Here is an 18510-nt window from a genome sequence, read left to right as displayed (position 1 = left end):
ACTGCTTTCCTGTCCTCTGTACTCTGTCGGGTAGACCCACGGAAGACCACGGTCTCGCCCCTGCACGCTTCCCCAGGTCTAACCCACTGGAGCTAGGGTGCACTGCAGAGGCAGGAAGGCACAGAGCCGCCCCGGGTATGGCAGAGAACTCCCCAGGGCTGTTAGCAGGATTCCTCAAGGGCAGGGCTGGTAACGGACTGCAGTTTGCCTTGCGCCATCCTTCGTCCCCTTTACTTCCTCCAGTCGGGGTGCTTAGTGGGCCTGCAGGGGTGGCCAAGAGCTTCCTGGGCTTGGTGGGGCTGGGATGCAGAAAGGCCACAGCTCAGCCTCCACTTCAGAGTGTCAGTTCCGTAGCTCTTCTGCTGCAGATTCCTTCCACTTGCTCTCAGACCAGAAGGCTAACTCCGCAGACCTGGCAGTGACTGCCCAGCCTGCACCACGGCCTGGGACCAGTCCCTGTGGGCTTCTAGCTGGAGGGGAGGCCAGTGGCCTCTGCAAGAGCCCTTTCTAACCAAGCCACTCCCCGTGTAATGCCTCCAGAGTGCTCAGCTTCAGACCTTGGGACATTAGCAACAACGCAGTCCAGGGATTAAGCTGTCGTTCTCTTGGGGAAGGGGGTTGGAGACCCTTTGAAAGTAGATGCAAACATCTTAACCTGTACATTTTTCTTAGGAAGGGCCCACCTAGGCCTTCCACGAGAGATGTAAAATGCTTCACAGCCCTAAAAAAGTCAGAACCATGGACCTGGTGCCCCCCTTCCTCGCTCTCCTCTGCAAAGCACCCCTGGCACGGCCGTCTGGGTGGGCCGTCGGGTGGACCACCGCGCAGCTCCGCAGAGAAGACGGGGGCGTACGCAGAGGAGCTGCTTTGCACGAAAGCGAGATGGATTGGTTAGAATTTGTTGGGGATGGAAGAATCCAGCTGATCAGAGCTCAGAAACCACATAGCCTTTGGGGCCCAGGGGTAGGAGTGGGTCAGGGCAGCCACAGCTCGGCCTGGCCTCCCGAACTCCAGTCTGGACTTACCCAGCCTTGTTCCTGCCCCCGGATCATGCCCTCCCGGGTGGGAGCACTCTGGGCTACTCCATTCTCCTGTTCGGCTCTCAACCCTCCCTGATAGTCAGGCCACCACCCCGTGATACGAGAGAATGAACTAAGGCCTAGACAAGGAAAAGCAACTTGCCCAGGACGACACAGAGGCAGGGTAACATCCGAACCAGACTCCGACTCTCCACACTAGTCTGGGGCTTTCCCCGGCCCTACAGTGGCCCCGCGCTCATGGGCCTAACATGACGCAATGCGGCCGTGTGATGACAAGCCCGACTTGTGTGCTGCGGCAAGCAGTTGTCCTCTTGGTCAGCAAGCGTGTGGCTCAGGAGCCGCCTCACGGCGGCTTCCAAGGCAGCTGAGGAAATCCTGGCTCAAACAGCAAGGCGTCCTGAGCCTGCTGCCCCAACCTTGTCCCCGCTGGGGATGTGTGAGTGAACTGAACCCCCGGCTGCAAGCAAAGCCGAGGCCTGGTGCCAAGCCTCCTCCCCACCTGGTTCCCAGCAGTCGCAGCCAGCCCTCTAGGAGCTCCGGGCTGAGTCTGCTCCGGCCCCTGGGCGGGGCAGCGGGTGGCCACTAGGCCCTCTCTGCCGCAGGGCGTGGATAAGTCCTGGTGGCTGGCAGGGGAGTGACGATGAGCTCAGGGCAGGGGTGAGGGCAGAGAGCTGGGAAAGGAGGGCAGAGAGCTGGGAGCTGGGAAAGGCCTCGTCTCCTTTATTGAACAGCCTCAGGGGCACCTCCGCACTGACCAGGCAGCCAGAGGAGGAGAAAGTGGGCAGGCGGGGGTCAGGGAGGCGCCCACCCTCATTTCCAGTCCTTGAAGAATTGCTTGAAGATGGGGCTCTCGCGGCCCTGGGGCAGAATCTCCACCTGCAGGGAGAACGGGGGAGAAGTCTAGCCCAGAGTGTCCACCTCCGCCTCCACCAGGCAGGGCCGGAGCAGAGCCTCAGAGGAGGGTGCTGGGTGCCAGGCCTGGGTCCACATGGGATCCAGGCCAGGTATGCGCCTGGCCAAGAAATAAGACAAGAGATGGGACACGGGCTGCGAAAACAGATGGCTTCAAGCACGTGGGTGCACAGTTCAGGAGACGCACCAGTCATCCACGAGCCTTATCAGATCCCCTAGAATGACTCATGGAGTCGCTGCACTGGGGCAACGGGGACAGGACGAGCTGGGGACAAGGGCCCAGAGGAGTTACACCAGCTGCCCACGCCAGGCTCTGGGCTGCCCAGCGTCCTCTTAGAAAACACCATATACATTTGGGGCGCCCGGGTGGCTCGGTCCGTTGAGCATCCGACTCTTGGCTTTGGCTCCGGTCATGATCTCAGGGTCACGATCTCCAGGGTCATGATCTCAGGGTGGTGAGACTCAACCCTGCGCTGAGCACAGAGCCTGCTTCTCTCCTTCTCCCTCTGCCCCTCCCCCATCTCATGCTTGAGTTTGAGCTCTCTCTTTCTCTCTCTCTCTCTCTCTCAAATAAATCTTTAAAAGAAAAGAAAACACCATATACTTTTAAATGTTAAAGGATTAAAATGGGCTTTCCCGCTGGAGGGGGCCGGTACGGAGGCCTGACCGTTCTTGACTGGGCCTGAGGATTTCCCGCCCTTTTTGTCCAGTCTGCAGGGAAGAGGCCACAGGAGGAGCCCCAGGAGGAGGTGGGGCCCCAGGCGTCTCCTCACCTGAGTATTGGGGGCATATCGCATGCGGGAGATGAAGTCCTCAGCCACTTGGAGAGCTGCCTCCCGCTCCTTCTCGTTAGCTTTTCGTCCTGGATCAATTGGGAGGGGATTTTTTTTTTTTTAAAGATTTTATTTATTTATTTGACAGAGATAGAGACAGCCAGCGAGAGAGGGAACACAAGCAGGGGGAGTGGGAGAGGAAGAAGCAGGCTCATAGCGGAGGAGCCTGATGTGGGACTCGATCCCATAACGCCGGGATCACGCCCTGAGCCGAAGGCAGACGCTTAACTGCTGTGCCACCCAGGCGCCCCGGGATTTTTTTTTTAAAGAGCAGGGACCCTCTCTAGCCCACATCCCATTTTCTCAAGGAAACTGAAGGGGGGGGGGGTTCCGTAGAATAGCTGGCGACTTTTAAAAGAAATGGACCAGGAGGTACTAAGATGCTAAGGAGCTCTTTGGAGGTGTGAAGTCAGTCACTAGAGACTTCTCCCAACCCGGCAGCTCCATGGGATGAAAACTGTTCTTTCTGCCTGCTCTAATCAAAACCTTCTGCTCGGACCACGGCCCCATGGATAGTCAGAATTTGTGTTCCCCATGGCATGAGACTCGAAATAGAGAGCCCCACCCGGGGACACCTCACCGCTGGAGTCTGCCAACCATGCTGTTGACAAGTATCAACAAGTATCAAGCCTTTTGTGTAAAACTAAACAGGACAAAAGGGTGTGATTTATAATAGTCTTACTCCCATAATGTCAGCCGACATCGGCCTAAGAGCAAAGGAAGACCATGCAGTTATCCGTTCCCTCCTGTGGGACCTTTGGGGCAAGATGTGCTCCAGCTTAAGCCAAGATACTTCTCTTCCTGGCTCCCAATTTTCCTGTGCTTTTTTCTTCTCTGGTTTCTCTTTCTAAAACGGTTCAGTTCTTTGCTTGGGGTTTAATTCCCTTCCATGGACATCTGGGAACCCCTCAAGCTCAGAACCGGTTCCATGGGAAAGGTACCCTGTGGCAGGAGGGGAAAGGCAGCCCCAGGGCCCAATCTCCAACCGTACCCCATCCACGTCAGAGAAAGCTGCCATGTTCCTTGCCACTCTGGCCCTTCCCTGAGCCATTGGCCAGTAGGAGCTACCCTGAGAGTGCCTAACCCCTCCCCATCTTCCTGACCAGGCTAGGGCTGTGGGTTTATCTTGGCTTTGGTTGCCCCCATAAATATTTACTGAACAAAGGCTATTTCCTCACGACACCAGAGATGATATGGTTCCTGCTTTCAGGAAGGTTATAATCTTGGTCAGGGAGGTAAGACGTGCTCGAGAAAAGACAAGCATGGAGAAGCAAGGAGGTTCCCAGGGTCAGAGACTCAAAGCTTTGCTTCAACATTTTCTGGAGTTAAACCAAGCGGACAAACTTATACACAACAGTGTTTCTATCTCCAGCCAATACAATTTCTTGGAAAAACAAGTTCTACTAGTTCATTACCCAGGGCACCAAGTGAGATTTCATTTACCTAACATTTCTCTTGTCACACCCCTAGGCAGAATGCAAGACTGGGGTCCCAGCAGCCCTGAAGGCCTAGGGGTGCTCTAGGACAGCAGTCCTCAAAATGTGACCCTGGACCTGCAGCAAGGCCTGGGAACCACTTAGATATGCAAATTCTTGGGTGGTGGTTGGGGGGCGGGGTCCAGCCATCCGTTCTAACAGGCCCTCTAAGGCTTACTGAAGTTTCTGAACCCTTGCCTGGAATTTAGAGGGTGGGAACAGCAAAAAGAAAGGGCTCAGCGGCTCCCTGAGGCTGTTTCTGAAAGCAATCAGGCAGGCTGAGCCCCCCAGTGGGAAGCGCGCCCTGGTTGGAGCAGCGGCAGGGGCCTCCGGCTAGAATGGAGAAGCCACACGTACCCTTCCAGATGTAGATCTTGCCACAGAGCCCATTGTCCAGCACGAAGCAGTCATCGGACAGAAGCAGCTCAAGGGCAAAGGGACTGGAGTCCGCCACCTTGGTCAGGTTCATCTGTCCGGTGGCATCGGAGACCTGGGGGATGATGAACAGTGCCAGATCCCGCCCCCTGCCCCCAACACACAGACCTAACCTCCACCCCTAGGCCATGGCTCCCATGGTCCCCACTCACGGCCCCAGCCCAAGGAGCAGAGAGACTGGGCACCCCGCCCCTCACTCCACCCTCAGTCTCTGCAATGCCAAGGCCCTGCATCCATTTGGAAATTAAGTGGATTCCAAATTACAAACGAATACAAAGAATCCAAAAAAGTAAAGCTCAGCATTGGCTTCACACCTCCTTCTCCAAGAATGGGCTGGAAGTGAAGTATTTATCTCCTCAGGAGGGCCGGACATCCCTCCATTTCCCAACCCTCGCTCCCAGCCCTGGATAAAGCATCCTGCTGCCTGACACAGCCTTCCCCAGGCTTTCTCCTCTCCCTTCAGCACCCCTGCCCGGGCCCAGAGTACCCACCTTATACAGAGCCGCGGCCTGGGCGTTTGTCCGGTCAGCTGTGAGGTCTTCCTCGGGGTTGCCCTCCTTCAGAGCAGGCTTGGGGCCCAGGACCTACAGGGACCAGGGCAGACCGGGTTTCCAGGGATTCCTGGGCACCTGCCCCAGACCTTCCCAACCCATCACTCCCAAGGCTACCACGTCTGGGGGAGGCAAACAGTGTCCTGCACAAGGGCACCCAGCAGAGGTGAGTGAGGGCTGGGTCCAGCCCAGTCCACCTGCCAGGCCGCTGGTCCATCCGCCCAGAGGGGCGCTTTCCCCTGAATCACACGAGGGCACCCTGTGAGCTAGCCACAGCCCTAAGCAGTACCCCAGGCCACTCACCCATACCCTCCACCCTCTACTGACCACGTTCATCCCCCCAGCTTCTCCCAGCTGCGCACCCCAACATCCCCCAACCTGGATCATCTCGGCAGGCTCCTCCCCATCCGTGACGATCTCCACCTGGGCCTTGCCCTGCCGCTCACTGTCCCGGATGGCCAGGGCCAGGTCCCGCGCCTTGTTGCGCTCCAGGATGTTGGACTTTCCACCACACCAGGCAAAGATGTTCTGGAGGGAAGTGGGGAGGCTCAGCATCCTGCATCCAGCCTGTTGACTGTGTGTGTGTGTGGGGGGGGGTTCTGAAGAACTGCCCCCGGAGGCAAGACCATCTAAGACAACATCTTTGCAAAGAGGTTTCTCTGGCCAGCCCCGTGCCCCTCCTGCTTTCTGTTTCTCCACAAGTCTCACCTGCAAATATGTAAAGGTCTTTATCTTGTCTGTAATCTATCTCCCCCGACTAGAAAGTAAGCTTCATCAGGGCACGAGTGTTCTGTTTTGTTTTTTGTTTTGTTTTATCTTGCTTTGCTTTGCTTTGTTCACAGCCGCGTGCCCAGTACTACAACAGAGACTGGCACTCACTTAGGCACATAGTAAATATGGAATGAATGAATGAATGAATGAATGTATGAATGAATGAATGAATGAATGAGAGAGTGAATGGGTGAATGCCATCCTGAGCCCCGTATCTCACACCGCTCTCTGCACCCTGCTGTGCAGGTCACCTGCCTCCAGCTCACTGCTGCTCAGCCCCCCTCCCCACTGTCCCTGGGTTGGCTTCCTGCCTCGAACCTTCAGCACAAGACGCAGCCCAGGCTCCTCCAGCAGTCTCAGGACCTAGGTCTCAGCAATAATTTTCGCTCCCACTGCTCCTGTCCCCACCCAGGGTCCCTGTCAAGCTAGTCCCCTCCCTGCTGTCAGCATGCATGTCTGCACCTCTTCTCCCTCAGTGCCTCAGCCTCAGCTCACCTGTCCCTTCACCTGGAAAGGCATTTCCCCTCGGTGAAGGTCTAGTCAGATGGCACCTTCCTGGGACAGTGGCTTCAGTGCCCGCTAGAGGAAGCCCCCCGGCCCCAAGCCCCCTCAGCACATGCCCCTGCCTCTCAGAGTCCTCATCACATTTACGGTAGGGGACAGGCCTGTGTGGGCTGCCTCCCCAGAGCAAGCCATTTGTGGTCCCCGAGCTGGCTCAAAGTAGGCATGAGAGACTCACTGAGTGACTGGCTGAGCGGACAAATGAACGAAAGGTCTGGCCAGCCGCTAACTCAGAGCTACAAAGGCTCCAAGGAAGGAGAGAGTCGCTGCAGTGTTAGAGACAGTGGCTGGAAGGCAGAGGGGCTTTCTGTCTTTTTGGACCTAAGATGTTTTCCTAACGGCTGGAGCAGCTTCTCGCCCGTTCCCTGGCCCCTTAAAAGACAGGTGCCAACACGGTGCTCAGCCCCGCCCTGCCTGCTCACCTGGCCCAGGTCCAGGATGAAGCAGTCCCCGGTGTTGAAGCTGTCCCAGCTCAGCGCCCGCTCAGTGGCCCGGATGTTCTTCTTCCCCTTCACCTGGTACAGTTTCTTGATGGCAGCTGGAGCGGCCCCTGGGGAGGTCTTGTGAAATGCTGACTCCACTCCACCTTCCTGCAGCCCAGACGGCCAACCTCAGGGGGCTGACAGGAGGCCTGTGGCCCTCCACACCGGGTCCCGGTGGGGGATGGGCAGAAAGGCAGGGAGGACCCAGGCCTGAGGGCGCCTGGGCCTTGTGCAGGGTGAGAGCTGGCTCCGAGAAAAGCCACGGGGTAAGGTGCTGGGAGGTGCGCTCTGACCTGGTACTTGAGGCCACGTGGGAAGTAGCTCATGAAGAGGTCGGACTCATTGCCCTGCACCTCCCGGTGCTGCACGGGCCGCTCCCCAAGCAGGGTGTTGAGATGCACGGCCAGCACAGCGCAGGCCCCCTGCTCATCCCGGGAGGACTGCTGGCCTGCGGCGGGGAGGGGCAGGGCAAGGCCGGTGAGACCCGCCCAGCCCGCGCTCCCGGGGGCCACGCCCCCAGCTCCTCCCAGCCCCCTACCTATCCACAGGTGCAGGTGGGAGAGCTCTTCCGGACCGTTGTGCAGCACGAGGTAGGAGTCCCCCGAGAAGAAGATGCCCTGGTTCTCCCGTGCTACCGGCACTGGCTTCAGTTTCTCCACCCGCCATACGTGCAGGCCGGGATCCTGCACCGAGGCGGGGAACGGAGAGCCACTGCGGGAGGGAAGAGGGGTGGCGGTGGTGGCCAGGGCCCGTGAGCAGAGGACCCAAGCAGACACCTGGGAGGACCGAGGCGGCCGGAGGACTGTGGTGTGGGGATGAGGGAAGCTGTGAGGAGGGCAGCCCTTGGGGGTGAAGAAGGGGAGGGATGAAAGGGGTGGGGTACTCAGCCTACCTCTGGGGGAGACTTGTGTACATGCTGCTTCCGGTTCTAGAAAGAAGAAGCCATTATGATTACAAATGTTATGACAACCACCCTTCACATTGGTCTGGGGAGGCCGTTCCAGGGGTCAAATGCTATCATATTCCTTAACTATTTCATCTCCAAGAGCCCAAGGGGAGATTACCCTGGCTCCATTATGCAGGCAAAGAAACCGAGGCTTAGAAATTCTAAGTCCAAAGCCACAAAGCTTGTGAGTGGCTAGTGAAAACTAGGTTTCAGACTCCTGGGCCAATGGCTTTCTCTTGCTGTGACCTCTCAGCCATACCTCTCTTCTGCTTCCAGACCCCTAACTCTGGTCCTTACACGAGGCTGACTGACATACAGCTCTTTAAGCAATAACTGCTTATATTAGAAAAGTCGAAAATCAATAACTTAAGTTACCACCATAAAAACACCGGAAAAGGAAAAGCAAATTAAACCCAAAATAATCAGGAGAAAAGAAATAATAAAAATAAGAGCAGAAATCAATAGAAATAAAAATATATGTGCAGAGAGAAAATCAATGAAGCTGGTTTTTGAAAAAAAATCAATAAAACTGATGACCCTTTAGACAAACTGATGAGGAAAAAGAAGAGACACAAATTTCCAATTCAGAAATAAGAGAGATGATTCACTACAGATTCTCAAATATTAGAAGGATAAAGAGAATACTACAAAAACGTATGCCAATATATTCAACAACATATACAAAATGGGCAAATTCCTTGAAGGATACAAAGTATGAAAGTTCAATCAAGAAAAAATAGGCTACCTGAATAATTCTAGTATCTATTAAAGAAACTAAATATGTACTTAACCCTCCCCCTCCACTTCCGAGTCATGGTACATTCTTTTTTTCTTTTCTTTTCTTAGATTATTTATTTATTTATTTATTTGAGATAGAGGGAAAGGGAGAAGTAGACTCCCCGCTGAGCAGGGAGCCCCACCTGGGGCTCAATCCCAGGACCCTGAGATCACAACCTGAACTGAAATCAGGAGTTGGACACTCAACTGACTGAGCCACCCAGGCGACCCCCAAGTCATCATGCATTCTACCAAAACTTTAAGGAAAACGTACCAATTCTATGCAAACTTTTCCAGAAAATAAGAGAGAACACTTCCCAATTCATTCTATGCCATCAGCATTATCCTGATATAACAAACCAGATAAATATATTATAGAAAAGAAAACTAGGGTACACCTGGGTGGCTCAGTCAGTTGAATGTCTGACTCTTGATTTTGGCTCAGCTCAGGAGTCTGCTTAGGATTCTCTCTCTCTCTCTCTCTCTCTCTCTCTCTCTCTCCCTTTGCCCCTCTCCCCCATGCTCGTCCTCTCTTGTTCTCTTAAATTAATAAATAAATTAATTAATTTTAAAAATCTTAAAAAAAAGAAAATTAGACCAATATTCCTCATGAACATAGACACAAAAAATATTACCGAAATTTTAGCATATGGAATTCCATAATATAAAAAGGATAAAACACCATGACTAGATGGTGTTTATCCCAAGAATGCAAAGTTAGTTTAACATCTAAAAATCAATCAATGTAATCCACCTTATTAATAAATTATATACATATGGAAAAAAACCTCTCTAAAAGGAAGCCATTTTAAATTTCTTTCTAAGTCAGCATGACTGTACATAAACTTTGTTTAAACCAAAGGCCTGATTTATGTCCCACCAAACATACATTGTACACATGCCTTGTACATGAGTAGCCTGAAGGAAACCATCTTGTCCATAAGATACCGACCAAGGCTCCTACTTCCTGCATTTCTTGACATTAAAACTCATGATTCCTACCTATATGCTAATCTATAATCTCTTGAGCTTTTGCAAGATGTAGAAAAGGATATAACCCTGTAAAACTGTCCATTCGCTGGAGCACATTCTTCCCTGTGAAGACCATGGTTCCCGGGGAACTGTCCTAACTTGGGCTCAAATAAAACTCTCTTTCCTTCTTTTAGAGATTACAAAAGGTTAGTTCATTTTACATCAAGTATATATATTGCATTGACAATATATGAGTGTGTGTATACATCTATAACCATCTCAACAGATGCAGAAAAGGCATTTACTAAAATTCTACGTCTGTTCCTGACAAAACAAAACAAAACTTTCAGCAAACTAGCAATAGAAGGGAACTTCCTCAAACTAATAAAAGGCACCTACCAAAAACAAACGGAAACACAGAATCCCTAGAGCCAACATTATACTTAGTGCCTTCCCTAATTCTAAACTCTTTTTTTTTTTTATTGTGTTATGTTAGTCACCATGCAGTACATCATTAGTTTTCGATGTAGTGTTCCTCTAATTCTAAACTCTTGATTCCCAGGCATGAGCAATCACTGCCAGGCCAGCTTTCCTCAAATGCCTCCACAGGGGACAACCACAGGCCACCCCGAGAGAAACTACTTTGGTATGAACATTATTTTGATTTAAAAGCAATCAAGGGGCGCCTGGGTGGCACAGCGGTTAAGCGTCTGCCTTCGGCTCAGGGCGTGATCCCGGCGTTCTGGGATCGAGCCCCACATCAGGCTCCTCCGCTAGGAGCCTGCTTCTTCCTCTCCCACTCCCCCTGCTTGTGTTCCCTCTCTCGCTGGCTGTCTCTCTGTCGAATAAATAAATAAAATCTTAAAATAAAATAAAATAAAAGCAATCAAAACCCAACTGATTCAGTAAAAGGTTTACTGAATGGTTTACCTCCCCCTTAACTGCCTGCTTATATTAGGAAGAGAGCTCTTACCAGATTCCTCTTTGCCTAAGAAACTTACCTACATAATGGGGCAACCTTTGTTTTCCAGGCATCCCCTCTCATGTTCCTGCTGATAGTCTTTCTCCCCTTTGGATCCTCAGACCCTACCCCTCTCCTTAGCTCCTATTAAGAGTCTTATTGCTTCACTATCTTTGGAATTTCCCTGTCTGTATAGATTCCCCATACGTATGCTATTAAGTTTAATTTTATCCTGTTAGTCTATCTCCTGTCAATTTGATTCTAAGTCCAACCAGAAGGACCTTGAGGGGCTGAGGAAATTTTTCCTCCCCCGCACCTCAAATGTTATGTTATTCTATAGGTCAGTGACAGCAACCTTTTTTGGACAAGTTACTCGGGGGAAAATGGTAAAGGCAAGTATTTTTAAAATATATATTATTTTTTTAAAAAATTCAGCAAATGCAGTAGCTACAGCTTCACTCACCATCTCTTTTCTATGTTCCAATTACTACACAGTTTCTTTCCTTTTTTTTTTTTTTTTCTTAAAATGCACAGCCCACACTAGCAAGCACTGTAACACAATTCATGCTGTGCAGGTGAACAACATTTTTGTAAGGTGAGCCTCTGTGATGCAGGGTAAGGGCCTGGGGAATTTCAGGGTGAAGAGGCAAACGGGCACCATGGGGAGCTTCTTGGGACCTGGGGAAGCAGGAAGGGGGAAGAGACATCTTTAGGAGATGGACAGGAGAGCAGAGGGTGTAGGGTCTGAGTAGAAAATGGAGGGGAAAAAAGAAGCAGTGGTAATAAATGTCAACTACCACGGGAATCATGACTTCTTTTCCATTCCTAACTCACAACAGAGCTGAAGGCATTTTTTGAAACCGCTCTTTCCCAAAGCAGGAGGCAGTGAGGGGGAAGTTTGGGGGAGGGAACCTTTAATGTTCCTCCATTCCACAGAAGGTCACATGCTTGCCCACATCCCTCGCCACAGGCTGCTCAGCCTGTGACTCAGGTCTGAAATGGTGGGGCGGCTGTCCCACGCCCAAACCAGGGGGGAGAGATGGTGCGAACAAGAGGGTCAATTGTTAGCTTTACTATTTTTCCTTCTGTGTTCCTGATCTGCGGGCTCTGGCCTGAGTACTAACTCAGAAGCTGGCAGCGCAAGTTTTTGAGGAAAGGGTTGTGGCCACCTGCTTCTTCATCATCCTGGCTGCCTGTTAAAATTAGCTTGGGATCTTATAAAAACACAGATGGCCCGGGCCCAGGCCTGGAGATTTTTATTACACAGGCGTGGAGTGGGGCCTGTGCATCTGCATTTTGAGCGTATGTTCCAGGTGATTCTCTTCTGCCCCTTAACTATCCAGAACAGCATCTCACACCTGCCTGTACGTTAGAATTATCAAGCTCAAAAAAATCCCAATGTCCAGACCACACACCAGAACAGTTAAAATCAGAGTTTCTGGGGGTAGAGCCCGGGTAGCATGTGTGCGAAGTCCCAGGTGACCCTAAAGCTCAGGTCGGGGTGGAAACCCCTGCTGTCCCATCAGATCTCTACCCCTTGGCCTTCTGCTCCAGGCTGTGCCCCAGGGGCTACCTGACACCTCTCCCTTCCAGCCGCTCTGCCCAAGCCCACAGCAGCTGGAGCTTTCTCTCTGTGTATGCCGCCCCCCCCCCAAGTCCAGTAAAGCCCCATCACCCTCCAGACCCATACCAAACCCCAGCTGTCCAAGGAGCCTGCCAGGACATTCGGTAGCCTCAGCGCTTTCTGGGAGTGCTCCCAGCCCTCTCACTCGGGAGCTTCAGTCTCTACTTGCAGGTTGTCTATTCGGATGACCTGACAGCTTCATGTCTCAGCCAGAGCCCCAGACTTGCCTGACACTCCTGCATCCCTCCAGCAGCCCACGACAGGCTCTATGCAATTCCGTACAAAGTCTACATTGGGAGCTTGGCACTGGGCAGAGTGATGGTAGGGCACAGAAACGAGAAAGAACAACCCATGGGTCATGGTCTAACTGGAGGAGGCAGAGCAACAGGGAGCCATCACACCCAGTGGGGCCACAGGCAAACTTCCCCTAGGTGGGGAATGTCACAGAATCACAGATGTCAGCCTTAGAAGGAGCCTAAATACTTATCTCATCCTGCTCCACCTCCGCCTCCACCTCCCAACGCATGCCTGTGCGCGCACAGTGCAGTAATCCCTTCTGCAGCATCCCTCACCATCCTCCTCTTGAACACTTCCAGTGATGGGGAACTCACCATCTCACAAGACAGCCTCTTCCATACATATCTCTTACATTAAAGTCTGCTTCTTCCCACTCTGCCAGAGTGTGCTGAGTTATGGATCTGCCCACCTCCCCTACTAGACTATAAAGGCCTTTTGCCGGGGACTGTATTTTGCCTCTCTGGACCTAGATGGAACCTGAAGGGGAGCAAAATATACCACCCCAAAATAAGCCTCTTTGGCATGTTGATTATTTTAAACTGGCTATTTTTAAGAAGCAGCAGACACAGGTGACATTCTGAAATCCAAGTAGAAGTTACCCTTTGTAAGAGACATTTACACTTATAGGGGAATTCTCCCTCCATAAGGGTGTCTCCCCACTGCATCAGGAAGGGAGGGGGGATGACTGCAGCAACTTATCAAAGTGCAAAGCAGCCACTGAAATCTTTGTAACAATCTTACTCTTGTTCACTAGCTCTTCCTGGTAACCTCCCCTAACTGACCCCCAATATCTTTTTTCTTTAGCATAAGATGGTATTTAAGGTGATGGCTTCGACCATTTCAGGGAGTTTTCCTGGGTCTCTCCCAAGTATACAGGAGGTATATACGTTATTAAACTTCCTGGTTTTCTCCTGTTAATCTGTCTTATATCAATTTAATAGACCAGCCAAAGAACCTAGAAGGGAAGAAGGGAAAACTTTTCCGCCCTGTGCCGGGAACCCTGCAGGACCTCAGAGGGTGCGTGGGATACACAGGACTTGTGTGGCTGCTATTCCTAGAGCAGCGGGAGCCGGAGAGAGAGCGTGGGATCTCACAGGCTGGGACAGGTTGTAGCTGCCCCGGAGGCAGAAAGGAGAGGCTGGGGAATCCAGTGAGACCGTCCTGGGACCCGGGGTGGGGGAGGACGCACGCCTGGCTGGCCTGGCCCTTGAACTGCTGGGGCTTCAGAAGGAACCTGCCTTTGAGTACGCCCTGTGGGACCTGGGGGCAGGGGCAGGTGTCGCTGTGATGCCTACTGTTAAGACAGTGCTTTAAAACTGTCAGAACAACTGCTCTCACCCTCCTCCAGTGCTGTCTCTGCCCTCAGACACTCACTCTATTGATCCCTACAGGTCCCTTCACCTCACAGTCCATTTGCCCCTAGTTGTGAAATTAAACAGCCCCTACCTCTCTCCTCAAGAAAGGGTGGAGGGGGGAGCGTCAACACTATGACAGCAGGTCCTCCCAGCCTGGGACATGGGCATTCCAGGGCGGGGGGTGTCCGGAGGCCTCCCCTGGGGACTCTCTGGCTAGTACTCTTTCCCCTGACACCAAGTGGGGCTCCTACCCTATCCCTCCTCCACCTCTCCCTCCCTCCTCCTCCCCTTCTCTTACCCCAGGCCCAGGACCAGACCCTCAGCTGAGATCTTGTTGGATCTGCAAAATAATGGGCTGTGCTACAGTTTGAACCCAAATGCTCTGCTCCCTCCCCCAGCCACTGCAGCCCACCCGTGTACAATCTCGCCAGTCCAGTCTTAGGGACGGGCATCCTCAAATCTGTCAGGAGGTCCGCACCACCTCTCCCGCCAGCCAGGACACGCCTGACCCAGGAGTGGCTCGTCAGTATCCTGGGTACCCTCCGGGGCAGCTGTGGGGCTCCAGACAGACCATAAATGTACCTGGACCCTGGCACAAAGCTGCCAGGACAGCGGGCTGGGGGACACCGGTCCCGGACAAAACGGCTTCCAGAAATGTGAGTCTCTGTTTCCAGACCCTGGCAGCCAGCCCTCACCTGCCGCGTTAGAGGGTCCCAGCCAGAAGTCCCGACTCTCCCTCAGCCACCCTGCCACTTTCACCTCTCCGCAGCTCTCCTTCCTCGCACTTCTGCTTTTCAGATTCTTCCTCCCAGCTCACCCCACCCAGCTTCTCACTTCCCTACGTCCCGGCGCGGGATGCCCCGCCCACCTGCCCCGCCCGGCTCCGCCCTCGCCCCCGCCCCGCCCCTGCGGAGCCTGGTCCCTTCCCGCTCTGGGGACAGTGCTGAGGGGCCGGCCAGCCTCGGTGGAGGAGGGCGAGCCCTGGGGGCCAGCAGTGGATGCCGCCGGCTGGGGGCTGAGGTCCACCCCGGCTCGGGGCCTCCCCATAGTGGCCTCAGCCGGCTGTGGGCCAGGGTCGCCTCTGAGTCTGGGACGTGCGAGGACAGCCCCACGAAAGCTACCACACTCACCAGCACCGGCCTCAGCTGGGTTAGTCATATTTCCTGGGTGGGGTCACTGCCTCTGCTGTGACTTTTTCCTCCTCCCCCCAGACTTGTCTTTCTCCTTGCCCTGAATGCATACATTTTATTTATTTATTTATTTATTTTTTAAGCTCACTAATGAGGGAGTGTCTGGGGTCTGGAAAACATTCTTTGCTTTGTCCTGCATTCCAAATGCCTCTGGAGTCTACCCTGGGTCATCTTCTTGTTCACCAGATGTTTATTGACACACAGTCTTGGCACTGGGCGCTCTGAGGGACAGCAATAAAAGGAAGGGTTGTTCGGGGCACCTGCCTGGCTCAGTGGGTAGAGCATGTGACTCATGATCTTGGGGCTGTGAGTTTGAGCCCCACATGGGTGTAGAGCCTACTTAAAAAAAAAAAAAAGAAAAGAAAAAAAAGAGGAGTGGTTCTGGCTCAACCCAGGGGCCATCTTGCCTTCGTCACATCATAGGACCCTAGAGCTAGTCTGGCCAACTTGCTTGGACACTTTCTAGAGGAGGATGCTGAGGCCTTGAGAGCACAAGTGGCTGGCCCACGGTCCTGTGCAACCAGACAAAGGTCACACGGGAATGGGAGGCAGGGGCAGTGTAAGGGAAGCTTCCATTTCTTTCTGAATCCATGCAGACGGATGCAGAGTCTGTGCTCCAGAAGAAAGCAAGCCACACCTGCGGCTCCTCTGCGCAGGACTCTGGCCTGCCTGTTCTGGACACAGGCCTGCCCTGGCCCAGGGCTGGTCAACAGGCTAATTAAAGATAAGGCTCAGCCTTCAGGGTCAAGGCCCCACGCAGGAGGCAGCAATTTGGGCAGTAGAACTAAATCAATACATGTGTTAAAATTTCTGGACCACAGCAAGATGGTAAATTCTCTTCGGAGAATGCAGACTAGTGGGCATTCTGAGTATCTCCATGGTCAAACTGCTGGCCTTAAAAACAGGGTCATCTGGGCTGTCATACCAGCAAGAGCCTTGTCCCCACAAAAACCAGAGCCTGGGCACATCACCTGGCAGAGCAGAAAGAGTTGAATAGTGACTACTTACTCGCTAAGCTTAATCTGGCGCCTCACCATGCCCAATCTGTAAAATGGGCAGAAAGATAAAGGCAAAGATTACATGAGATTATAAAATTAATTTGCAAATAGATGCTCAATAAACCTAGACTTAATTCTCTTCCCAACAAAGAGAATTTACTAAGGGACCCCAGTACATGTGCCGGGCACCTCAGGAAGTAATGCTCCTGCCTCCTCCAACCGTGAGCCCGGTGTAGCTGGCAGGGGATTGGAAAGTTACACCACACTTCACCGCCTCTTGTCCCCCCACCCCTTACGTCCACCCTAGTAAGGTTTACCGACTCTAGGCTGCCCTGGTGCATAACTGGGGTGACTCTGTGCATTACCGAGGATACAGGATGAATGGGAGTCACTGTTCTCCACATCTGAGCCTCACTTGGGGAAACGTGGCCCCATCACCACAAAAATAAAGAGGTTTGCGAATTAACAGCGAAACAAAAGAGCAGGTCACTCAGACTGGGAATCCCAAGCGCTTTAGCGCTCAGTACGCGCAAAGACGTTATCTGGTAACCAGATTCTAAAACTTGGTTTTTTGTGTGGTTTTTTTTGTTTGTTTTTTGTTTTTTGTTTTTTGTTTTTTGTTTTTTTTTGTTTTTTTGGTTTTTTTTCCACCGGACTCACATTTTCCCACTCCCTCCCGGCTCCCCGTTAGGAACGCTCAGTTTGTCACAGATGGAGTAAAATGAAGCATTTCTTCAGCGAGGATCCGCCCTCTCCCGCCCCTCCGTAAGGGAAGGTCCCTCCTTTAGGGAAGCGGGAAGACACGATTAGGCAAGTGGGTGTGCCCCAAAGAGGAGAGGGGGAGCGAGCGCCCCGAGGAGGCGCCCCGGGCCGGCTGAGCCCCTCCGACCCCTAAAGGGGAGCCGGGCGTCGGGCGGTCAGACCCAGAGCGCTGCCTGCCTGCCGCGGCCTCCGCTGCCCCCCACGCCCAGGGCAGTCAGAGGGTGGGGCCCGGGCAGCCTGAGCCGGCAGGGGGCGCTGCTGAGCCGCCCCGTCCCTGCCCGGGAGCCGGGACGCCCACGGGGACCTAGAATTGAGGCGGGAACTGGGGAGACTAACAACTGGCAAGCAGCGCGGGGAAACTCCGCCAGGGATGGCAGGGTCCACAGCGCAGTCGACTGATGGAGTCTTGGCCTCAAACTCTGGCAGGGGCTGTCTGTCCCTTGAGTGCCTGCTATGTACTCAGTGCTTTCCGTACGGTGTGGTTCTGTCCTCGGACCCACTACCATCATCATTATGCTTAATGGACAGAGAAGTGTCAGGGAGGCTCAGAGGGGGTGACTTGTCCAGGGTCACACTGCCAGTGCAGCCGAAGACCCAGGATTCTAGCCCAGGCTGGTCTGGCTTCGAAGCCGGTGCTAGACCTGCAATACCTCCCACCCTTCTCTCTCTTTAGAGGAAAACAGGCCCGCCAGTGTTTGCACCAGCCAGCCAGGCCCTCCAGGAAGTGAGTCAGACAGCACACAGGCCACACTCCCACCTTGGATCCTGAGTGGAGAGTCATGAGCGGCAGGCAAACCCCAAAAGATGTCAGCTGACAAAAAGCATTGCCATCGGGATATGGACCTGGCCTCCTGACACAGTGGGAACAGGACATTTTTCTCCTTTCTTGGGAAGCAGCTTTAAAACTTCCAACTAGGGGCCCTGGGATGGCTCAGTCCGTTGAGTGTCTGACTCTTGGTTTCAGCTCGGATTGTAGCATGGGTTGTAGACTCGAGCCCGGAGCCTGGTGTTGGGCTCGGTGCTCAGAGGGGAGTCTACCTGAGATTGTCTCCTTCTGCCCCTCCCCCCTCTGTACGCTCTCTCTGTCTCTCAAATAAATAATAAATCTAAAAAATAAAAAAACCCCAAAACTTCCAACCAGCTTAGAGGCGCCTGGCTGGCTCAGTCAGCAGAGCTTGGGACTCTTGATCTCCTGGTCAGGAGTTTGAGCGCCATGTTAGGGGTAGCGTTTATTTAAAAAATTAATAAATAAAATTTATTTTTAAAAAAATTTTCAGGGGAGTCTCGTTGGCTCAGTTGGTTAAGCGTCAGCCTTTGGCTCAGGTCAGGTCCTGAGGGAGGCCCTGCTCAGTGAGGAGTCTGCTTCTCCCTCTCCCTCTGCCCCTCCCCTCCTTGTGCTCTCCCGCTCTCTCTCAAATAAATAAGGATTTGATCTGAGAGAGTGAGCGCGGGAGTGGGGGGTGGGGGCGAGGGAGAGGGAGGAAAAGTCCCAACAGACCCCACACTGAGTGTGCCTGACATGGGGCTCAATTCCAGGACACCGAGATCATGACCTGGGCTAAAACCAA

At 53.1% G+C, this 18510-nt stretch overlaps 1 protein-coding gene across 4 annotated transcripts; it reads right to left on the bottom strand.

The window, feature by feature from the left end:
* Nucleotides 1-1740: 1740 nt before the first annotated feature.
* Nucleotides 1741-14833, bottom strand: CAPG (capping actin protein, gelsolin like). Of its 4 annotated transcripts, none has more exons than XM_040623249.1 (10): nucleotides 14752-14833; nucleotides 7953-7988; nucleotides 7599-7771; nucleotides 7354-7508; nucleotides 7001-7168; nucleotides 5625-5774; nucleotides 5187-5279; nucleotides 4618-4750; nucleotides 2726-2814; nucleotides 1741-1916 (listed from the first exon to the last, which is right to left on the bottom strand). In XM_040623249.1, exons 2-10 carry the CDS (start codon nucleotides 7973-7975, stop codon nucleotides 1851-1853), a joined length of 1050 nt encoding a protein of 349 aa, XP_040479183.1. In that variant the 5' UTR covers nucleotides 7976-7988; nucleotides 14752-14833; the 3' UTR covers nucleotides 1741-1850. The 4 variants fall into 4 exon arrangements, with proteins under 4 accessions (XP_040479183.1, XP_040479182.1, XP_008698288.1 ...); XM_040623248.1 differs by having other exon boundaries at nucleotides 14688-14814; XM_008700066.2 differs by having other exon boundaries at nucleotides 14575-14780.
* Between the last annotated feature and the right edge of the window lie 3677 nt (nucleotides 14834-18510).

The sequence above is a fragment of the Ursus maritimus genome, unplaced genomic scaffold (assembly GCF_017311325.1).
Source record: "Ursus maritimus isolate PB19 unplaced genomic scaffold, ASM1731132v1 scaffold_6, whole genome shotgun sequence".
NCBI lineage: Eukaryota > Metazoa > Chordata > Mammalia > Carnivora > Ursidae > Ursus > Ursus maritimus.
The sequence above is the reverse complement of the archived record's forward strand: the minus strand, read 5'-3'. Positions and strand labels throughout refer to the sequence as shown.

Coding starts and splice junctions, on each gene's coding strand:
- CAPG (XM_040623249.1), bottom strand. CDS start 7,975: ATGTACACAAGTCTCCCCCAGAG. Junction 7,509..7,598: donor CCACCTGCACCTGTGGATAG/GTAGGGGGCTGG, acceptor TCCCCGCCGCAG/GCCAGCAGTCCTCCCGGGAT. Junction 1,917..2,725: donor GATATGCCCCCAATACTCAG/GTGAGGAGACGC, acceptor TTCTCCCTGCAG/GTGGAGATTCTGCCCCAGGG.